General features: G+C 56.7%; 1 protein-coding gene across 2 annotated transcripts in view; it reads left to right on the forward strand.

Moving 5' to 3' along the window:
* The window catches only part of Dac (dachshund family transcription factor), a 129,688-nt gene that overhangs the window by 53,957 nt on the left and 52,103 nt on the right, over window positions 1-23,628 (forward strand). For both annotated transcript variants that reach the window (XM_076909836.1, XM_076909837.1), the window contains exons 3-4: window positions 8,072-8,300; window positions 10,181-10,243. In XM_076909836.1, coding sequence (XP_076765951.1) covers window positions 8,072-8,300; window positions 10,181-10,243 — 292 coding nt within the window. The remainder of the gene's footprint in view (window positions 1-8,071; window positions 8,301-10,180; window positions 10,244-23,628) is intronic.

Below are 23,628 nucleotides of genomic sequence, written 5' to 3' on the forward strand. Positions count from 1 at the left end.
ACCGGCCGCAATTTATATTATATGACCTAATGCACGGCGAATCGTATATTAATGCGCAAACTAAGTAAATTAAGCAAGCATCCGCGTTTACGCGTCGAATAGCCGGATATTTCGCTTCTTCTATCGGCGCGCACCGTATAACGCGGTCGGATAGGAGGGGTGTGGGAAAACGGTGGACAGTCGCGTCGCGGTTCCGCGATACCAGAGGAGGAAACGCGGATACAAGAGAGGGGCGTCCCCGAGTGGGTGGCCGAGGGGGTGGCTCGCGGCTGCAACGACGCTGTACCGGCCAGCGAATGCTCATAAAAGCATTGATTAACTGTTGCCGGTCGTAGGTCGGGCTACGCTGCTGGCTCGTGTACACCAATAAAACCCGGTTAACAGGGGGGGGCTCGACGCGTCGCCTCGACATCGTCGCGCCATCGACCGTTCCCGAGGAATCCTCTTCCTCGTCGCTCCACACGGGGACCACTGCGTTCGCGATCGAACGATTTTCCCCGGAACACGGACGAGAACCATCGGCTTACGTGGAATTTTCTGGCCTGCGGTTGGACGCGACCCCCGCCCCGCTGATGGGGTAGCCCAGAATCGAGAGCTGCCCCGAGGTTTGACGCGAAACTGAAATAATCCTCGCGATTAAAGCGACGATAACGTACCCGGAGCGAGATTATCGCGCGACTGGCTGGCCATATCGTGCCAAGGCGGTGCGATACCGAGGGGGAGAGAACCCCGATGTAACCACGCGACTCTTTCCACCGGAATAGTTTATTACGGTGTTATTACGTACGTATGTACGGTTTCTTATCCGTATCGGGGGACGATTATTCTCGCGTCGCAGCGAATACCAGATCCGGGACGGAGACAAGGGTGAAAAAGAGCGGCGGCTCGGGGGAGAGGAGCGCGAGTTCCACGTCGTAGCAGAGTAACAAAACGCCGGTGAATTAAACCCGTTCGTTGCTGCAACATCGTTCTGCGTGGCACGCCGCCGTAAATCAGTCCGCCGCGGCCCGGGGAATTTTCGCGTTTCGCCTGGTTTTTGCCTCGTAACGAAACACTCGCATGCTACGGCCAAATGAAGACGTTAAGCGGCGACGCGGGAGAAAAAGTAGGCTCGGTCCTCGCTGCAGGGAGTTCAACAGACGATCCGTGTTTGCTTTAACGCACGGAACACGAACCCGAAACCCGTGTATCTTACGTGCGACTCGAAATCCAGCCTGGATTCCATGCAACAAAGCGTACGCTCGTCGTGGTACGCACGCATACGCTTGCGGATCCTCTCGTCGTACGATACCAGCGCGAGCGTACTGGTACCGTGGCCGTCCTTTAAAACGGGAAGCGACTTTACGCGGATCGCGTCGCGCGAAGACGCGTTCTTCAACGAACAGACGACAGAGGACACGTTTACGTCTCGCATCGTGCGGTGAAATCGCGGGGAACGATCCCTCTCGATTCCATTCGAATCGAAACGCGTCGCTAAACGAGCAATCGCGTTCGCGCCGGCTGCTCGTGCATAAAAGATCGCCGGTGCTGGACCCTCGCCGCGAGCAAGCTGACGCGCGTCCTTCTCGCCATAAAACGCGCGGCGGCGAACCTCGCGGGACTACGCGGACGCGTTTTACTGCGACTTAATTGCCGTGCTCCACGCGTCGTTTCATCGCCTGTTTTATTCCGTCGCGAACACGCGACCGGTTCAGCCGAGCAGGCTGTTCTCCGATCGTTTCGATCGAGACACGAGACGCGAATCGGAGTCCCCCGTCGTGGAATCAACCCTCGTGCTCCGTTTACGCGAGTTGTTCGAGGATCGTGCGGAAAAATAGAGTTTCGTAGAAAATGGAAACTCGCGGGGCCGGGCCGGTCTGCGCGCGGAGCGGAACAGAGAGATGGAGAGAGAACGAGAGGGAGTAGGAGTGAACGAGCGCGGGCAGGCTTTTTAGGCGAGTGACGGCAATTTCCTGCGGTTAAAACCGAGGCTAATTGCTTCAAAAATCTGTACTAATTTGCCGGCCATTCGAACGCGGGGCGGTTCAGGGGGGAGAGGCCTGGCAGCGGGGCGCGCGCGATGGTGGTAGTCAACAATTTACTCGTTAGCGGCCGGCGAGTGCCGCGCCGCTCAATTAACTCGCGAATCAACGAGCGGGCCGCTTTGTCCACGAGCGAGCCTGGCGCGCTCTCTGGTTCTCGCTCGTTCGAGTATTTTTATAATACGGCACGGGCCTCGTGACCAACAAACCGGGCGGAAGTACGCGTAACAACAGGACCAGGAGAGCCACGGGTGGGGGAAGGGGCGAAAAGCACACACGCGCGCGAACGGGTGAAGTGTGCGAGAAAAAAAAAAAAAAAAAAAATGAAAAAAAATAAAAAGAGGCGGTAAAAACCGCGAGGGAAATGAAAACCGACACCACGGATCGCGGGCTTGTTTTCTGCCGGCGAAACAAACCCTCTCCTCTCTCCCTCGACAACCGGGGTAAATGTCTACTTTCGAGGGCGGCCGGTGGCTCGTTTACACGCGCTCGCGTCAAAGGTCCTGGTTACGCGCGCGTACCCGCGCGCGCACGCGAGCTTTTTCACCGCGCGTTATTTATTTTCTTTTCATTTCCGATTCCCGTATTCCCATTCGAGCGCTGTAACCAGCCACTCGCCACTCGCGCCGTTGTACGAGCGTTCGTCCACGAGGGACAGGAAGGGGTAGCAGCTTGCTCCAAATCGTTCGACACTCGATATTCGCGCGCGGCGCGTGGAACACGCGGCACAGCCAACCGGGGGCCACGCCTGCCGGCTGGAACTTGCCGATCGTTTAACCGCGTGACGAAATCGAACGGTATACACGGAGCAGAGCGATATTGTAAACCGCTGCCACGGCACTCGAGTCGAGCGGAAACGATTTTTCGGTTCCTGCGAAATTTACGCTGCTCTCCTAGTTCAGGATCGTGGATAATAAAAATACCCCCGGTAGGCATTGTGCGATAAAGGAAACCGGTATCGAGCGCGCCTCCGCCTGGTCTCTTTTCCTCTTCCTCCTCGATCTTTTTCACAGAATCTCTCTCTCCTCCACCCTCTCGCTGCGAGCCCGTGCGTCTACGTTTCTCTCCCTCTCTATCTCTCTCCCTCGAAACGTCGGATCCCAGCGCTACAGGCGAGCTTACCTTCGGCGATGCACAAAAGTGCCCCGTCCCAGCTTCTGGGCCCAGCCAGTCGGAAGATATTAATAACAAAATATGATATAATAGGAGCATCCCCGGCGAAATACAATACAATGTTTATGCAGAGGATTAACCGATGTAGCGAGCACGTGAAAAAAAGGTATCGAAAAATAGAGAGGGAGAGAGAGAGAGAGAGAAAGAGAGCGAGGGAGCGGTTTGTCCGAGAGGTTTGCATCGAGCCAACGGGCAGATGTGCCTCGGAGAACGCACGGGCCCCGGGCACCGATGCTCGGTTTTGATTAGCCCGCGGGAAAGATTTACCTTCGAGATTAGCCCCGGCGTCGATCTTTCGACGGGTTCGATCACCGAACGCAAACCATCCACCAGCGTCGTTCCCCCCTTCCTCGAGGCTCGTGGAACAACAACTGCGCCGATGGAACGGCTAATAGAATTTATTATAGAGTTTTTAATCGGCGGAGAGTTCGAAACTACGGGAGAACGAAAAAGGCGCGGGGGATAGTTTTTAGGAAAAGTTTCGAGCGGAGTGGCGAGGGGGCGCGAGAAGAGTATTGGCGCCCTCGTTCGTGATCGAGGCGCAGAGAGGGGCACTGAAAATAGGCCTGCGAAAGTGGTCCACCGGCGGCGAATCGGCGCGATAAAACCGAAGGATCCACCGAAGGTGGTTTCGTGCGTATCATCATCATTTCCGAAATAAAATATGCGTCCCTTCTCTCCGTCGGACGTCGTGTTTGCGTGCCGAGCGTAGGACGCGAAATCCGAAATCCCCGCCGGCGGCTATGCGATCGCGCGCCGCCTCGAATAGATAATTTCGCGAGGGATGAAAGGCTGCGCGGAGAAATCGATCCGGGGAGAACGGACGCGAAAAAGCGATCGTGGACGACGGGGAGGACCCGCCGATGACGTTGTCGAAGCGGCCGGGCAAGAAGAAGGCGCGGGACGAGTAAAAAGGCGGGCGACGACGCTCGGCGGAGGAGCAGCCGGGGACGAGGATGCGAGACAACCGACTACAAACCACGAGGAGTGTAAATAATACTAAGGCTGATTGTGGGCGTGGCTGACAGAACTCTAAAAACCTTCGACTATATATCAAAAGGTTTACTGCCCTCGGATGATGCGAGTATCCGAGGAGACCCTGGAAGAAGAACAAATACTGGAGTGCCGTTTCGCGTGGAGACGCGTGGTAGCCAGCCAGAAAGCCAGCCAGCCAGTCGAGGAAGAACCTCGACGAGGAGGAAAGGAGGAGGAGGGACCGTGCTCGAGGTTGCTCTCGGAATGGAAACTAGACGTTCTCCTCGGCTATCGTCGTTACGACGCCTCGATGGAACGACGCGTCTCCACCCTCTTGCGGACGTAGCTCGTAAGCCGCGGCTACGTCTCAATATCCCGGTTCACCTTTGCCTTCCGCCTGCGCGCGTTCTTTCTACGGCGACCTCCGTTCACAGACAACAGGATCGAACGGGAACGTTCATCACGCGTTCCGAGTGGTACACTGAACAAACACTGTTCGAAAGCCGGACAGGAACGGGCGCACCGCGAAACAAGACCGTTCCACGGCGGACTCGTGCGAGACGGTGAGCTACGTCTCAATACGCGGCGATACTAGCTGACCGAGCGATTAAGAAGAATGGGTGTGGTGAAAGAGGGAAGCGAGGAAAGAAGAGCAACGAAGGAAGGTGGAGCGAGGAGGAGGTGTACATACCCATGGCATCCACTCTCTCTCCCCGGTTAGTTTCCAGACTGGACGCAGGGAGCTACCTCGATGGCTGCCTGCCCGCCTGCCTGTCTGCCTCTGCCCTGCACGGCCTGCACGGCCTGTTCGCCCGCTCGCCTGGCCGCCTGCTAGCCCCGGCTACGAGTCTCTCGATTACTTGAAAAACCGGATTCCATCCAAGCGAAACTGTGTTTCCCGTCCCGTGTTTATGTACCGATACGCGGCGTGGAACGATGTTGGATGGGATGCACGTGCACGCCGAGTAACGGAGCCGCGTTTCTCGCGATCGAGCTTCCGATCGGGACGCGGTACCGCGGCGTCTGTACCCGCGACGAAAAGACGAACGACCGGCCCGGAAGAAAATCGAGGCGGGGTACTTAAAGGGCCGCGATGTCATCGTCCGTAGCCGGAGGGTCGGTGTTCGAGGGTTAAATCCAAGGGTTTTGAGGGAGTCGGTGTCGAGGGTAAACATACGCGTACCTAAGCGCGAATAACGCGCGTTACCGTCCTCGAAGCGTCGAGAGGGTGGGAGGGAGGTTTCGGTAAAGGGCGCCCGGTCGATTTCTTCGCCGTTTGGTAAGAACAATGGCGGGAACGTTGGCTAAACCGAGGAGCCGCGGACAAAGGGCGAATTTTCCGAATAATTTCACGATGCCTGGTCTGTCGGTGGTGGTCACTCGAGCGGAGGGAGGGTTGGGGGTCGTTTCTTCGTCTTTGCTGGCATTGACGGCGGGACGCGAAAGAAGCTACAAAGGAAGAGACGAGAGAAAATGGAACGGAGAGCTTCCACGGGAGGTCTGTACCGTTTCGGCCAGAGGCGAAAATCGAACTTGGAATACCAGAAGGGTGCGTGCGTGGTGGTGGTGGAGGAGCGCGACGAACAGTGTGTTCTTTCTTTTAAATTCGCCATCGGAAACGGTGGAGAGCACGGGCAATTTTCGCTGAGACCGCGAGGAGGCGAGGAGGAGATCGGGAGGCGATAGCGAGAGGAGTAGGAGAGGCCGGCCGTGATCGCGACGCATAACAAATTCCACCTGTGCAGACGGGGCTCGCCTTTCCATTCATCTGTCCGTCGTGGAGGCCCCGGCGTTGGAACAAGGAACAGACGTGACGAGGCCGCGGCTGAGAGAGATACCCGGCACTCATTTAGCCCCGGCAATTTATTCTCGCGTTTTGTAATTAACACCAGAAAAGAAGTAGCGCGGTCGTCTCTCTCCTACGGGCAGCAGGAGACGCGCGGCACGAGGGTGACCCCCCTCGCCGGTTCGTACGGCCGCCGCGCGGCGTGGCGCGGCGCGTATCCGCTCCTCTTCGCCACGGCGTTGCGGCCATGCGAAGAAAACGCGCGTATCGTTATTAAGCGGCGAGGAAAGTCAAAGCCCGTAGGAGCGAGACCGGGGACGGGACCGGTAGATGAGAAACAGCGCGGCGGATGAACGGGGCGCGGGGCGAGGATAAAGGGTAACGAGAGAAAAAGGGAGATCCGCAGATATGGATAGTCGGAAAAAGGAAGAACGAGAGGAAGAAAGCGGACGGAGAGAATGCGCGCGCGGTCAGAAGAAGAAGAAGAAGAAGAAGAAGAAGGTGGTACCAGGGGGAGGAGAGAGGAGGAGGAGGAGGAGGTGGAGGATGATGGAGGCCTCTCCTCTGCATGCCACTGCAGTCAGGCCAGACAGAAAGCGGTCTGTATAATTATGGGTTGTCACCTCATCAGCCACGAGAGGGGCAAAGAGGTGGTGGTGGTACACGTCCGCGCTCGGGCCCAGGGGGTGGGAAGTTATAGGAGCGCGGTCTTTAGCTCAAATTGTGTTTTATCGTCCCTCGCGTTTCGCTCCGCGGGGCCAGTCGTCGCGATCAGAAGATCGGAGGAAGAGGGCTTCCTCTCCCGTTTCTCGAAACTCGTTTGTTCTTTAACGACGCGAGGCGATTTCCATTTTCACGAGGATACGACGTCTCTCCCGGCCGGGTCGAGAGCGGCTCGAAAACGTCTTCATCGGTCGCTGGGTAAACGACGTCGAACGTATCGCGACCCTGGCAAATAGCCGTTGCCCGGGTTATAAAATCGGGGAACGCGCGTTTTAAGTATCCACGCCGATCGGGGGAACGTGCCGCGACCCTTTCTCTCGCCCCCTTTTCTCTCTCTGCTCTCTCGCTTCGCCTCTGATCGTTTCCTCGTTCGCCGCCAGCACTCGCAACCATGCGTAGCGTACCGCGTTTCCTCCCCCTCGGACAATTCTCTCCGTAGGTACGCGCGCACGTAGCAATCTGCGAAAGGGCATACACAACGGGGTGTAGGGAGGAGGCGAGGGAGGCGAGGGAGAGGGGAACAGGCAGGGTACCGCGCGAGAAGGTACCGAGGCTAAGTGGAGAGTTTAGAGGGATTTCATTAAATCATATGGATTGAGGATAATGTATGTTATTGAGCGGAGCGTTCAAATCGCGCTCTATAAGTTGTAATAAGTCCAATTTTAGGGCCGGTCATGGGCCGGGTCCCACAGTGGTTGTCAAACGATACCGTAGCGCGGTCTCGTTGCCGATCGCGGACCGGTCGCTCGTCCTCGGGATCGACAGTCACTGTCCAGCGAACCCGCCACTTACTCGTCAAACGGCCAGCCGGTCCGCCGAAATCACTGCCATTTAGATAATTTGTAATGAATAGGCACCGCTCATTTTCTACCCCTTCCTACCAGAGCCCCCTGCTTCACCACCCTTTCTGCCCGACCGACGCTCTCCTCCTCTCCTTCGCTCTCGCCTCGCCTCCTCTCGTCTTCCCTTCGTTGCGCTTTTTCTACCTCCCTCGACCCATCCCCGACGAACCGATCCTCCCAATCCCGGTCCCGCAATAGCATCATCTTCGACGTCGTCCTCGCGCGACCGACTGCCTGACTATCCCCGACTCCGATAATCGTCGACCGGCTGTTTTTCGAGCGACTCGTGCAAAGTCGCGCCGCTGTTCTCCGCGCGTTCGACGGCAGGGCGGATTTCGGATTTGCGCGAGCGGGTTCGTCTCCCCCTAAACCGAGATCGTGACGCGCGCGCGCGTTGACGAAGATATATGGCCGGTTCGGAAACCTCGAAACACAGTGTCCTGTCCGACGAATATCCCCCCGGCAAATATACACACGGTATTTGCGACGGGATATAGACGGGACGCCTGCCCGTCTGCCAGCCAGTCTGACCCGCTCGATTCTGCTTTCAGACGTGCCCAGGATGGAGAAGTCGCCGCTGCTCGCGAACGGCTACAATCACCCGCCCACGCACCTGAGCCACATGCAATTCATGCAACTGGGTGGACATCCAGGTGCCGGACACACGGCCATCCTGTCGCCGGCCAGTCTGCCGCATCACCTGCAGGCGCAGGCACAGGCCCGCGCCGAGCAGGGACTGAAGGTCAACCCGAACATGTCGAACATGGAGGCCCTCGCGAGGTAAGCTTCCGGGATCTTTCTCACGATCGACGCGGGACGGATACTTTCAGCGTTAACGCTGATTTTCGGAGATCAGGTTAGCGTTCGTTCAAAGTGTCGCGCGCGTTCGTCTTGTCCCGGGTGTATAGTCGTAACGAAGAGCCGGCGAGGCCAAAAGAATACAACTTTAAGAGGATTTGAAGAGACGAAGCCGTGGAAATCCGAGGGGTCTCGACACTGCTTGATCTTTTTCCCTCGTCCGGCACCCCCGGTAGCCCAACGCTGACGGACTACTCCGTTCGAAGTCCGTTTCCTTGAGTCGCGTTCCTTCTGGGTCGTTTACTCCGCTCGTGTTACGCGCCGCGACCTCAACCGTGCCCAACCCCTTCTTCTCTCGCGCGTGCTATCGTTCGATTTGAAATTTCCAGCCCTTTCACCGAGTCCGCGCGCACGAATAATCGGGTGGTAGGGTAAGTAAGGGTGGGTAAGCAGGAAATCGGTAAATCCTCGAGACGTATATCGGTGGATTAGGCGAGGCGCGTTTAACAGTTGACGCGGATGCGGGGGGGTGAAACGAGGCCGGTCCAGGACGCGGTCTATCGAAGGAGGATCCTACTAGGAGAGAGGGAGGGTAGTCTCGAGGCTAATCCTGGCATTTGTTAACGCGTTTCTAATAGACGCCGTCGGGTGGTGCGGGCTGTTCTCCGGGTGCCGTGGAACTCCGTCTCAGCCACGGGGGCTTTCGGAGGATACCGGCGAACGGAGACTAGCCTTAATTTTCGATTACATCCGCCAGCCGTAATTAGCCTCATCCTATTCGCCATTAGTCGGTTCATCCTCGCTCCTTCGTCTTCCATTCGCGTTGTTTCCCCTTCTGGCTCGCAACGATTCCCGATCTCGCGTGTACCGCTTACTCCTCGATTCGTCTCGAGCGGAAAGGCCAGGCGTCGTCGTCGGTTAGAATAGACCGTGTCCTTCCGAGGCGTACCGGGCCTACGTGTATAATGACGCGACGAAGGCGGCGCCGCACGTTTCGCATTATGATTTCAGCGCTTTGCTTTTAATTAAAATGCAAATCTATCGTGGCAGAGAGAAAGAGAGAGATAGAGATAGAGAGAGAGAGAGAGAGAGAGAGGAGCGAGAGAGATCGGGAGGTAAGACGGATTACGTCTGGGGGCGGCACGACAAACACCGGAATATGATTAATTCAACGCAACCCCATCCTGGCGCACCGCGCCGTCACCAAGCCCGTTGCCCTCTATCGTCACCCTCTAATTCAGCCCCCGAGCCCTTGCTTCTTGCAACGGCGACCTACTCGACCGGTTTACACGACCCCCGGGAACTCGCTTCCGTTCGAGACGTCCACACGCCACGCGGGTCCTCCTTCGATCCTCCCTCGATCCTCCTTCGATTCCCCTACCCCCGTTTCATTGGAACCGTGGGTGCCATCATCGAAGCCGACTCGAGTCCTCGATTTCGCGTTTCTTTACCGCTTCCCCTTCGCGTCGAACCGTCGAGGAACTCGATGCAGCGGGTAAATTAGCCGAGGCAACGGGGACCAACGACGTCTTTTTTAATCAGCGTACTTCAAAGCGCGTTCGTTTCGAGCACGATCGAATCAAAGGACAAACGAAAGACGAGACGGAACGAGGAGGACTCTTAATCAACTCGGTGGATCCACTTTCCTCGAGGATATCCCGTGGCAGGCTTATAATTAACCGATTCGCTTATCAACCCGCGTCCTCGCCCCGCGCGGCGCCGCGCAATCACCGCCGCGTTTCCCTCGACCGTCGTTTTTCTTTCTCCCTCTGCCCGTGACCCGAGGAAGCGCCCTCCCCCTCCCTCCTGTATCCACCCTGTCGTCGTATCTCAAGTGTCGTTTTTTTTTCTAATGTCCACAGGTCCGGGACGGTTTGGGAAAACTGCCGAGCTGCCTACGAAGATATCGTCAAACATCTCGAAAGGTAGGAGAAAATGAAAGTCGAAAGTCGCGGGATAGCCGATCGAGTTAGGCTCTGAACCGGAAAAACGAGCCGCGAGACGCGGGAATCGCGCGGGCTGCTCGCAACGACACGCGCGACCGTTTCGCGTCCGATAAATCAGCATTACCGGCGGCATCGAGTTTCCGGTCGCGCGACAGGTTGAGTCCACGCGTGACGCTGTAATACCCGCATGATTTGTACGGTGCGAGCGGTCCCGCGCTCGCTCGCCGTTCTCCCTCGCAGCAGCCGTTTCGACCCCGAAATCCGTAACGCCGCGCCCCGCCGTCGACTAGGTCCCGTCACCGATACGAGACACCAACGTCGACCACCGACCGACCACCCTCGCCAGTGCCCGCCGCCGCAGCGCGCGCCCATCGCCCGCCGTCATCCGCCACCGAGGTTACCCCGTGATCCTAACCACTTGTCACTTCACGGCACGCAGATCATCGTCGCGACGTGCCCGTCCATCATTCGGGGATTAAATCATTCGACTGGCTGTGCGAAATACTCGCAAGCGCGAGCGCACCCTGCCTCCTCCTTTTACGCGATCGGAGGCCAGAGGGTGGCGGCGGCGGTGGTGGGTTCAGCCGCGTGAACTCCTTTTGTCTTTAGACGGATCCACGATGGCGGATGAAAGGCTGGAGAGCAGGGGAAAGGTGCGAACCCCCTGAGCGTTCGAGCTGTTAATACAGGAGCGAAAATCGACAGTTGACCGGCCGAAACGTAATTTCCAATTCAAAGCCAATGACCATTGGCTCGCTCCTCTCTGCGGCTCCCCTCGCATCCCTCGTACGCGTCACCCCCTTCTCACCCCCTCTCTCTCTCTCTCTCGCCCTCTGTCCAGCCGTCTCGTTCTATTTGCTTTAGCGGCTCCCGGTCGAGTCGACTTCGTCAACCGGACAAACGCGTATTGTGATTTCAGCCTTTGACTGGTAGAGCCGTTCGATGGATATCGCAGGGGGTGGCAAATGGTCGCGGACCCGTGCGGTACGATACAGGACGGGGGAGAGAAAGAGAGTACGGCACCGAGGGAGGGAAATGGGGGGCCGAATTGGCGCGCACGGAGGCTGGAAGGGACGGACGAGCGAGCACCCGTGAATATTCATGCCGAGAACCCTAGACGAATTCGGACTTGTTGCGACTGACACTGATGTAAACCTTTGTTTATCCTGCGTGCACCGTACCCTCTCGACGGTATCCCTTCCGAGCGCGGCTGGCTGGCTGGCTGGCTGGCCTGGCTGACTGGCTACGCGCTCCAGTCGCCTCGTTCCAGCCCTCAAGTATTTAACTGCGAGTTAAATTCTGATTAATCGCCGGTACCGGGGTTATTAATTGTTTGTCCTCTTGATTTTACAAGCTCACGGAGCTCGCGCCCCGTCGAAATCTCTGTTTTCCACCGCCCCTGCCCCAACCTCCTAAACTTTCGTCCTTACTGCACCCACCGTATTGTTCGAGGGCATCGTTCGTTCCTCTCTGTCCGTCTTCGTTCGAGCCGTCCGTGCCGCGTTCCGTTTCCGTTCTAATCCCGATGATTTGTCGCCGTTAATCCCGCCCGACCCCCCGTGACATCGCAAAACCGGAATTCCGCCGCGAAACTTGCTGGCCTCGTTTGTCTTCCCGCCGGTACGGACAATTAAATCTCATAAGCCAGAAGTCCTGGGCCCTTGGAAAACTTTCGTACTCCCGCAGATCCGTTGGTTTTTCAGGGCTGCGCCCGCGTCACGTTCTATTTCCTGCGTAGGGGTTTATCTCTTCTTTAAAAAAAAAAAAAAAAGTATCGTTTGCCTGGTTCCTTCCTTTCTGGTGGCATCGATTCAATTATGGCGCGATGTCCTGGCAGCGAAACAGATTTCGAAAAGAAATCTCGAGGCGGGGGTTGGAAATGGAACGGAGTCGCGGAAACGAGCGAAACGACGGACCACCCCACCGCGAACTAAGTAATATTAATGGTCCGGCCGATGGCAGAAGGCGCGCGGTGGTATCAATGCGCTAATGTCGGCTTCCTGCCTTTAAAACTACCCCGTCATTCCGGGATAATTCGCGCTCATTGTCGTTCGCTATCCAGCCACGCGCAGGTTTTCCCGGGTTTCCTTATCGCCGCCTCTGAAACTCTCCGGCTACGACGGCCTTTTCTCCTCTTTCGAATCCGCCCTAACCCACCCCCGGCCGGAGACGTCATTAATTACAACGAGGAGAACGACAACGTCGACGAGGTTCTATCGTCGGGGACATCTGCTGGAAAATAATATTCATAAAGTTGAGCCCCGCCGTTACGAGAGTCGTTTTCGATCCATCTTCGCGCGCACCCACCCCATCGTCCCTCCTTCCAGCATCAGCGTCGACGTATCTCGATTTTCCTCACCTTTCGCTCGATAGGGGTGCCATTTCACGCGTTTCCGTGCGAATTGAAAATTGCTTCGATTATTAGACGAATTAGCAACGAATTTCGTCAGTCGCGATCGTCGACGCGGCGAATTCGCCCATCGATCGCGCGATCGGGGTCGAGGGTGGATCGAAAAGAAGCGCGGAAGAACTCTCGACAACCCCGCGCCGAATCGTGGACGCGATGGACCGCGATGGAACGATTAATTCGACGATGGTACGCGGCGATAACGTAGCTCCCAGCGAACAACTATCAAGCGGCGCGCTAATTGCGTTCAAACGAACTGTCAGCGCGTCGACACGCACGCGCGCGCATCTAAGCCGCGTCCCGCGTGCAAATACGCGCATTATGATTAATACCGTGACACGCCGGCTCCAGGCGTCGCGTCGGCTTGTCAGCGGCCCGTAATCAGGGGAATACGCTAATTACGATCTCCCGTCCGAGCGTTCACCTCCGCGCGTCCGCTCTCGAACGTCTTTTTCTGCGTTTCCCAAGACTCTTCAATCGACGCGTCTTCATCCTCCATCGATCGCCCAGCTCGCGATATTCGTCATCCCCTCGACAATTCGCGTTCACCTAGATCGCAAATCCAACGCTCGACTCCTCGAAAACACCGCAACGATCGCGACGCGTTCCACTTCCGCGACTCTCACTCTCCGTTTCCATCGAGATCGAGAACCGAACGGCAGAGACGAAATTAATAATAACCGGTTAGCTGTCGATTGCTCCGAGCATTAGTCACGCCGTTTCTTTTGTCTTCCATCTCGAGCCATCTCCAACGTATCGGACGCGATCGTTAAATCGATCCTCTCCGTGTTCGCGAACGTTTCTACGGTTCATCACCCCGGGCGATCCCGTAATAGCACCGGCGTGATTTAGAGATCCAATTCAGCGTGGGCAGGGATCCGTCGGCCGACAAATCGAATTGGTTATTCGGTTCCCGTGCCGATCGAGGCCGGAGGACCTCTACCCGCGGTATTCGCGTGATAATCTCGCGGGGGCCAGAGAGAGAGAGAGAGAGAGAGAGAGAGAGAGAGAGAGAGAGAGAGAGAGAGAGAGAGAGTGGACGTGCTCGTCTCGAGGCGTCTAGACGAGTAATCGCCGGTGGAGCGCGACAAGAGGGAACCCTGGGCTTCGTTCCCCGAACCGGCGCCCGCTCGTGCCAAACTTCCTGACCCGAAAACGGACCCTACTAATGACCCTGTTGCGAAACGATACGGCCGCGATCAACAACGACGATCCTCGACCGGGGCCCTGACGGGACTTGACGTCCGAACAAATTGCTGCTCGCCTCTCGCGCATCGATCCGGCCAAATTGTTCTCACAAACATTTGCCACGAACCGTTTCACGTCTTTTTAGCGTTTCGTTCGGTTCGCGAGCGATCGAGGAAGGAGGAGGGGGAGAAAGGCTCGTAAAACTGGGTCCAAGACTCGCGACAGGGTGCCATCCGAGGATCCAGGCGGAAAGAGTCGTCACCGCGCGCACGGGGACCCCCTTTCGGGACGTTCATTTTATTAACTCGACAACTCGAATTACTTATAGCCCCGCGGCGTCGGTCCACGCGAGCGCAATTTCATCACGGGCCCTGATAATTATCGTTCGAACGATAATTAACGTCGCGCCATTAACGGCGTCGCGCTCTTTATTCTCGCCTGGAAATTTTCGCCCCGATTGGGTCTCTCCTTCTCGCTCCTGCACGGTCGTCGTCGTATTTTTAGGAGCCGCGTCGCGCTCCTGATGGTTTCCGGGTCATTTACGCCGCGGTCCCGCACCACGACCGCCCGTTCGAGCCGAGGATTATTTCGATACGCGCGTCGTCGAGCCGATGGCGTCGCGTAACGAGGAAGAAACCACCGTTTCAGCGTCTACCGCGAAGGGGCGTGAGCTTTGTCGCGTCGGTTCGACGGACAGCGCGTTATTAGACCGGTAACGAGCGCGGCCGTGTAAACTTTGGACGCGACGCGGAACGCAATGATTAATTAAAAACATAATTAGTCGCGGTGTCCGGGAACCACCCATGGCTCGCTAATGTACCGTGAAATTGTCAACCGCTTTGTTTCCCTTCCACCGTTTCTTTTTTAGTCCACACTTCTCCTTCCCCTTTATTTTTCAATTTTTTCCTCGCTCTTCTCCGGTCGACGCGATCTCGTTAATGGCGTCTCCGTTCGAGGGGGCCCTCGCGATCTCATCGGTGGGTGTATCGAACGTCGCGGCTAACGAGCTCCTCCGTCCAATTTGTCTCTTCAGCTGACCGGAAACCGAGCCCCCTCGTTACCTCGGATTCGACGTTACCTCGCGACGAGAGAAGTTGGACGACGAAGAAACGGAAGGCGGCGCGCGCGCGTTAATCCAAGGAAATACCGCGATTCTAATGGTAAAATATCTCCACCGAGCGACGTACTGCTCCCCTTCTTTGTCCTTATTTCCGCGCTGCTCTCGTGTAACCACCGCGACGGCCAAGATATATTGTTATTAAATGGTCTCTCCCTTCGGCGGTGAGCGCACGCCAGTATATTACGTAGCGGGGCTCCTCCGTTGGCATCGCGCGCGCACGCACGCACGCACGCACGGCGAAGCCGAGCGCGTAGCGACCGGCCTTCCGCCAGCCTCGATCTCGCCCTCTTATTTACGGTCGCGAGGCATGCGATTCGAACGCGGAACTTCCGCTGGGATGTTCGTCGCGGAATCCGTACGGACGTATCTTTTCCACGGGACCGGAGAACTCGAGGAAACTGGGTTGGATTGCGGTAGAGACGCGAAGGGTCGAGAGCACGGGCGAGCAACCAGAAGGAGCGACGACGGGGGGAGGTTAATTGAAAAGCGGCGGAAGGGTGTCATTAAATAAACCGCGGACGAACCGTTGCTGCGGTTCCGCGGCTGCTACCGTTCCGCCGCCACTTTTGGTAATGAACTAATATTTGCGGCGTTCGTCCATACGGCGAGGCGTACCTCACCTTTCGACGGGGCGATACGCGTCGAAGGGTGAGCGCGGACCCCCTCGACGAGGTCAGCCGTCGACAAATACGCGAGCCACCGCGGGCGATCGCGTACCTATCGAAAATTCAATCGTCCCGCGGCAAGGAAGCCGCTCCTCCGCCCAACGATCCGTGGAATACGTACTCTCGAGTCCCGCCGCCGAATTCGATGACACGAACGAGGAGAAGAGCCGCCGTGGATGGTAACCTCGATGACAAACGAGCGGAAAACGGTCACTCGAGGAGGGTAATCGTTTCCCAATTGAAATCCAATAGCAAACGACATCGAAAAGCGGCGCTCGGTACCCTCGCCCCTCGAGCGAGAAGGACCGGAAGCCGAGCCCCCAGCGTCACCGACGTGTTCGTCCATTGATCATCGGTCTGAAAGTGTTTCTGACGCGAATTATGCGGAAAGTGGCCGGTGAAAAAAAAAAAAAAGAGAAGAGTAGAATAAAAAGCGTCCCCCCCGGTGGAAGCGATCGGGTACTGTCCTGTTGCGGACACTCGGTGGAATTTTCACGAATTTAAATAATATCCTTTTATATTATCGAGAGGAAGTGCCGCTGAAAGTAGCAGCCGGGGCAGGGTCGTAGGTTCGCGGTGTGGCTATCATAAATCCGGGTGGCTGCGCTGGCAACGCGGCTGCCGCGGAGAGAGAGAAAATCTACAATTCTAAAGCTTTCCATAAAACACTCGACAAAACGCTTCGCCCGCGGTTTTCGAGTGGCTACCCGGGGCCCTCGCCAACCCCCTCGCCACTTTTCCCGCGTCTTCTCTCCGCCCGCCCCTTCCACCTCGCCGCCGCGAATCTGTTGAAATATGTAAAACCGTGTAACCTCTTCAATTTACATAGCAACGCATGGGCGCTCTCTTTCTCTCTCTCTCTCTCTCACAGTCTCTCTCACTCCGTCTACCACCCCCTGGATGAAAAGTGGCCGATCCTCCTCCTCCTCTTATTAATTGATCGTCCGAAATCCGCCGATCCACTTTCTCTCTACCACCCTTCCAGCGAGAAACCCTTTCGTCCAGCGTCGACCCTTCGACATCCAGCCGGTGTATAGCACGACCAAGGGAAAGATGGACGGCTATCCGGGAGCGTTTAGACGCGAGGAATTTTTCGAGGTGGATGAAAAAACCGGGGCAAAACTAAATGGGTAACCGTGGCGGGGGAACCGAACGGATGGTTGTCTCACGTGATAGACGTCCATCATCGCGCACGACGAAAGCCTTAACGTCACGACCAGCGACACGTAAATACACGTGTGTATCGCCGTTGATACAAGCATCATTTTTTCTTCTGGCCGTCGACGGTAATTGCAGTCGCCTCGCTTCGTTTTCCTTCCACCACCGCCGCCTCCTTCCGACGCACGTTCCACGGCTCTCTTCCCATTCGCGGCCGCCTTCTCTCTCGGTTCTCCATATAGCCGCTATCCGTGAACCAGGCCGACGGCACGCCGTTGCCACTGGTATTTCGAAACTCGCTGAACAAACAAGCGCCGATAAAAGTACCGCGGTGTATAGTACATCTGGAAGTAGGGACCATCAGTCACGGCGCATCTGCGAACCACTTTCCTTTCCCAACCCCCGCGGCCCTCGTCCGCCTCCGCCATCGCCACCATCGCCTCCATCGCCTCCGACGCGACGGCCCCTACGGGAGTGCAGCGGGTGTCCCGAACTTCTCCTATCCACCCACCGCGCCGCTAAAAACCATTTGTCATCGGCCGCGTAAATATGTTCTCGAGCGAAACGTGCGTTCGACTTTTTTCTTCCCTCTCTCTCTCTCTCTCTCACACCCCCTCGTTCTCTCCATACACGCGCGTGTGTTTCTCGCCCACGGAAATTCGAGTCCGCGCCAAACGATGATGGTCGATAGCGACGCGACCATCCATTTCCTGACTAGCTTCCCGACGAAAACCAACAGACTACCGCGTTCCGACTAGCTCTCTTTGATCATTGCCTAGTATACAGATTTATCGATGTTACAGGCTACCACTCTCTCTTTCTCTCTCTCCCTCTCGGTTTCTATTGACAAAAAGATCGACCCGACAGCGAAGCACCCTAATCGCGCAGTTATAGTTTGTTTTCGCGCGGCGGCCAAGAATCGAATCATTCCCCGGCGTAATAGCTCCCTGGCGTTGCACCAAAATCGCTCGACTACCGCCACGGCTTACATCGTCGGGTACGAGTAAATAAGCAAGAGCAGCGGCGGCAAGAGTTTATCTTTATTTCGACGACGAGCCACCGCGTCTTCGCCGGGGGAGTAGCTTAAAAAGTTGCTCTAATAAAACCCCGGCCCATTTGTCAAGGGGGTGTGCCGCGGTCGGGGCTCCCGCAAGCTCCCGCAAGCTCCAGCGAGCCTCCCGGAGGCTGTTGCGAAATGTATGTAAAACACATCCCGGCCGTCTCTCTCGCGGAGTCGTAACACGGACGGCTCCTCTGATGGGCCGACATCTAAAATAATAAAACTCGCCTCCGTCATTTGTCAACGGTTCCTCTAAGGAGCGACTACTTCCACCGCCACCTCGTAATTTCGCGATGTCGCAGCTGCTACGCCTCCGCCCCCCCGGAGATGTTACGCGATTCCCGACCTTAATTTTACCAACACACCCGTCGCACCGGGGCGACGGTTCTTTTCCCCGGTGGAGGACGCGATTTATTTCGAACCGCCGCGTCCTCGAGCCTCTCCGCCGCCGCTCGCGACGACGCCGCCGCCGCGTCACCCACATCCGAGTGGGAAATTAATTATCCGCGTTTTCGGAATACGCGTAAATAGTAAGCGGCGGACGGTACGGTATCAGATAACGAGCGAAGCGTTCGTTTCTGCTGGGAGTTTAATTAAAAGCATGGGAGCGGCGCGGCTCCGAGGGGAATAAAACCGATCCCTATACTGGCCGGTCTCCGGGAATGGTCGCGTTCCGAGGTGACGCGGTACGGGCCACGTTTCGTTCTTTATTGCTAGTCCGCCTTAATCCTTCGTCGAACGGAACGGACGCGTCTTAAAGTGAAATAATAAATAAAATAGGTACGCCCGGCACCGCGGTGTCGGCTCGCGCTCCCAGCAATAATCTACGGGAACGAATGGTGCCAGACGACTTTTATGAAACTGGGCACCCAACCCCCTCGCCCCATCCTCTCGCTTTCAGCCCTTTTACGCGGTTGAAAAATAAAATCGTAACCCTTTCTCGAGGACGCCTAAGCGAGGGAGACGGATAGAGACGGAGGGAGGAGGCGGGGTGGGATAAAACCTTAAATACGACCGCTGAACACCGGGGGCCGACAATAAAATTCTCGTAAAACATTCGCTCGAATAATACACCTGCCTTTCGAAGCCTTCCATTCGCGATCTCGTCCCAGATTTCCCCTAAATCAACTCACGGCTGACTCCGAGCGCGGACCACGGGTCTCGATTTTCAGCTCGCCGCCTCGTGTTACGAGCGGGAAATTTCTCGCCGAGGAGACGCGTTCCCGCATCGAAAGAATGATCGAGCACCGAACGGTGGGATAATCGGTCCCGTAACGGCGTTCCTTCGGTTTACTCTCCGAGTAACCCTTCACATTGCGCTAATGTATTTCTTTGAAACCGCTATTCACCGCGTCGACGTTTCAATCCGGTCCATTCAGCGTCCTACGGCCCGGTTTCCCCGGTGAAACACTCAGCCGATCGATCTAACCACCGCCGTCTATCGTGAATTTTCACACGACTTAATCCGCGCGCTACCCCCTCGGTGACTCGATGTTTTTTTGCTTCGATCTCTTTCGTCGCTCTCTCCTGCTGCTCGCCGTCTTGGCGCAACGTATCGATCCGGGCGAAGTAGATCGACCAGGTGCTCGTCGAGAGGAACGACGATGACGACGCGCGGCGACAAGGGGTTACTCGCATTCCTGCCCGATTCGACGGCTAACAGGTCGCCGACAAAGGGAATCGGGCGCCTCCCACGGGGTGGACGTGGCCCCGTTTCAACCCCCAGGATCGCTAAATATTTCATTTCGTCATCCCTCGAAACGTTTAATCTCGGCTCAGGTGCGCGGGCCCGCTCGCGATCGCGTTGCACGCGCGTTTGTGCCAACGCTCGCGATGGCAACTATCCAGCGGTCCTCTCTCCGGATACTTCGAACGATCGAATCGATCTCCTCCAACCCTCCGCTCCAAGATCAAACGCGTTTCATCTCTCGTGCGCGGTTTTTTTTTCCTTTCTCCCTCCCTTTATTTCCCCCCCCCCCGCTTTCTTTTCGAAAACGTCGTTGGAGGAGAAAAAATTCCGCGTCGTCCGCCGTCCGGCCATCGGTTATATCGTTCGGGTGGCTTTGCGGTCACGTCGGAGGATCGGGAAGTTTCATTATCGGACTGCGCGCGAGCTTTCGCCCTCCCTCTCGTGTTCCCATCTTCGTTTACATTTATGATTTAATATGATCGTCCATTGTTGCGTCCCCTTTGATTCCGTCCGCGCCTCGACCACCCCCGCGCGCCCTCGACAAATATCTCTTTCTCTCGGTTCCCGTTACGTGTGTAATTCGAACGCGAGCCTCTTCCCCCGTGCTCAGCCCGGATCGTCGTTTCCTTCGTTCGCGCTGGCAGCCGTTTCCACCCCGTCTTTTCTCGTCGTGAACCGTTTCGCCTCTATGGCGGAGAGAAGAATCCCAATTTTCCGGAATCGCGACTCGGACGACGAGAAAGTTCACGTGGAATCTTTGGCGACAAGGAAACGCAAACGCAAACGCAAACACGCGTTCCGGGCGGTTTCCCCGTAGTTGGAGCGACGCGGGGGGGTGGGACGGAGAGAAAGAGATCACAAAGGGGCGAAGCGTGCGCGCGGAATATTAAATTCGCGCAGAATTCGAGCAACTTTTCAGCGAAAGCATTATGGCACGGCTATCTGGATGATGTAGCACCGAACTTGCCAAGACTCTCTTCCACCTTTCTCCCCACGCCCGTTTTCGCCGTTTCTCCGGGCTCTCTCGCGCGCGCCGCGTCTTTCCACCCCCCCTCTCTTTCTCTCCCTCTATACAGACACAGCTTCCAGGGTAGCAATCTTTTATTATTAGCGCAGGCTTTACCAGACAATGAAACGAAAGGAACGGAATATGATATTGTAGTACAGAGAGGCTCGGCGGAAAGGGAAGCTATTGTCGGTCTCTTTGAATTTTAAAGTCAACGATCGATACGGCTCGGGGGATGCGCCTTTAGCCATATAAACCGCTCCGCTCAACCACCCCTGCCCCTCCCACACGCCCGCCTTCAACCCTAGCCCCAACCCTCTCTCTTTTCTCCGTCCTACACTCCGTCCAACCACCCCCTCGCCCTTTACTTCCTACCATTCCATCGACTGGAATCGAGCGAATCGATCGTTTCGAGGGTCGATCGTCGACTCCGTTCGTTAATTCGCAGGCGATTATTTTTTCTTCTCACGCGTGGATACGCGAAGCGTATCGGGGAGGCGAAGATATCGCGGCTGAATCGACGCGCAGGAGTCGGGACGCGCGAGGGTGTCGGTCTCGAGGACGATTCCGCGCGACGTCCCGAACGCGGGAGAGGCGGCAGCCCCGAGCGGAATCGGAATCGAAAGGCCGTCAACGAAATTGTCGGGCGGTAATGATAAATTGCGCCCTCGGCCCCGGCGAAACAGCCTGTCCGCACGAGTGCCGACCGACCGTGCGGGGAATCAAATTGCAATTTGTTATTTGTAATTCCGAGTGTCGCTTAATATACTCCTCTCTCGCCCGCGTTCCTGGCCAACCCTTCCCAGACGCGAAGGGGTTAGAAATTAAGTGGAGCTTGATGAGAAAGCGCGAAGCTGGAGGAACGAGCCCGCGCCCGCCGCGTACGCACGCGTCTATCCATCCGTCTCTCTCGGCCGCGTAATTAAGCGCGACACCCTCCGGGTTTTTCCTACGACGCGGTGTAATTGTTTCGCTCGTGTCCGCGCGTTACACCGCGCTCACGCTCACGCCCATCGCGCCGTTTGTAAATCAGACCTCGCCACGGTCCGATCGTTTTATGAATTCCGTTTCTCGCTGTCTTATCGCGGAGCTCGGTCGCGGTTCGCACCGGCGCTCGGAATCTCGTCACGGCTCGATTCGTTTATGGATCTTGTTCTGGCGTTAGCGGCGTTATCACTGTCTCCACAGGTGGTCCGACACGATCCGCCTCGTCTACGTCGCCGGGTTTACGATCGCCGCTGGATTCGATGAATCGCACCGTGGGCGAGGCGAGATACCAGTCCGAGAAGGGCCCAGTAGGCAAATATTCGATTTTGTCTATTCAATTTCCCAGAAAAATAATTTCGCGACGCGTCCCTCGCGCGCGTACTCCACTCTCCACCCCTTGGCCTCGTGGCATTATCGACGCGCAATGGTCGAGCAGAAGCAGGCGATGGCTGCCGGGAACGGAGGAAAAGAATAAGTTCGATCAGTCAGAGGGTGGCAGTTACCGTTTCGGTTATGGCTTTCGGAAGCGTCGTCGAATCCTATTCTTGCGCAAACCCGATAAGCGGCCTTTTACGCGTGTATTTTCGCACACGCGCCGCGCGGCGTCGCTCTTCGAATACAGGGGTTGACGCGTCCCCGCTCTATCGCGGACAAGCAGATTTCCACGCGACAGATATCGGTCTCTTTCTCCGATAAACGATCGCAGCCCCGTGCGCCACCGTATTTTCTCTTTCTTCCATCGAGAGAGGTCTCGCGCGAGAATATTCTCGGATATCTAAGCTCTCCAGCTTAAGGGTTCGAAACGGAGGACCGTACACACACACACACCCACACACTCCCTCGTGATCGTTCTTTATTTTTCTCGTTCCGCATATTTTTCTTCGATCCACCTCGGTGGCGGCACTGGCTCTGTCGCGAGGACGACGGGGTCGAGGAGGGTGTACGCGCCAAGGGGAGAAGATTCGTCGGTTTATTTGCGTATTGCCTGCCGACTGAGCATCCGCTCGTTCGTAGTTGAACCTTGCGTGAAATCTCCACCCTTCCATTCGTCTCTCCCTTTCTCACCCAGCGCGGTGAAGTTTAATCGTACAATTGATACGCGAGACACCACCGTCGCCCAAGAAGGATGTTAAGCGCGAGGACGAGTTTATCGCGAACGCTGTCAGCTTCGCAGGAGAGAAATCCCTTTATAATCGAGGCAGAAACAGCCGCGGCACGATCGAGCTCCTGCGACCCCCGCTGGAAATCGGTCCATTCGAAACCGCGATAAGCCCCGTCGCGTTCTCCTCCAGTCGTAGGGGTAGCGGAGAACGGGCCGTGGTCCGTGCTCCCCGAGCGACCATCATCGACCGCCCTTAATCGACCGATCCGGCCGCCAAAGTGATTTTTATTTTCCACGAATCTTGATTTATACTCGAAGGCTTTTCGCCAGGTCGAAGGCTGCACTTGGACGCGTACACGCGCAGCCGAGCGGTAGCCCTCGCGAGGGGTTTTGCCCTACGCGTTATCTCTCCGTTACGCGTTGGCAGGCATATGGCCCGGGCGAGGGCTGCGGGGGACCGGCTCATAATTTTCAGATTTATGTACAAATGTTTCTGGCGAAACGGCCGAGCGGTCGCCTCCTTCTATTCTCCTCTCTCTCTCCCCCACCTCGCTCGTTTCCTACGCTCCCCACGGTGGAAGATTTCTATCGTAAAGTTTCGCGGAATTGAAAAATGCTTTCGAAGCTCTCTCGCCCCTGGCGAGCAGCTAGCCGAGGGGGCGAGCGTCAGCCGACGACGGGGATGACGTATCGTCGACGAGCGCGCGGATCCACCGCGCGCTATCTTCCCGCCGGATAAACGATTCTCCCGCAAACGCTTTCGTTCGCTCCTCCCGCTCGTCGCTGATGTCTCGCGACCTGTGATCTCGTCGCCGCTATCGTCGAGGAGGCACGCGTAGGAAACGCGGGCCACTTTCGCTGTTTATACGCTCGCGGGGTCCCCGTCGAAATCGTAGCCACGTGTTGCGACACGGCCCCGAGCTAACGAGCCGCGGTGGCAAAAAGAGCGGCAAGAAGCGGATCGTTCCTATTCGTAGCCAG

Source organism: Xylocopa sonorina, chromosome 2 (assembly GCF_050948175.1).
Source record: "Xylocopa sonorina isolate GNS202 chromosome 2, iyXylSono1_principal, whole genome shotgun sequence".
NCBI lineage: Eukaryota > Metazoa > Arthropoda > Insecta > Hymenoptera > Apidae > Xylocopa > Xylocopa sonorina.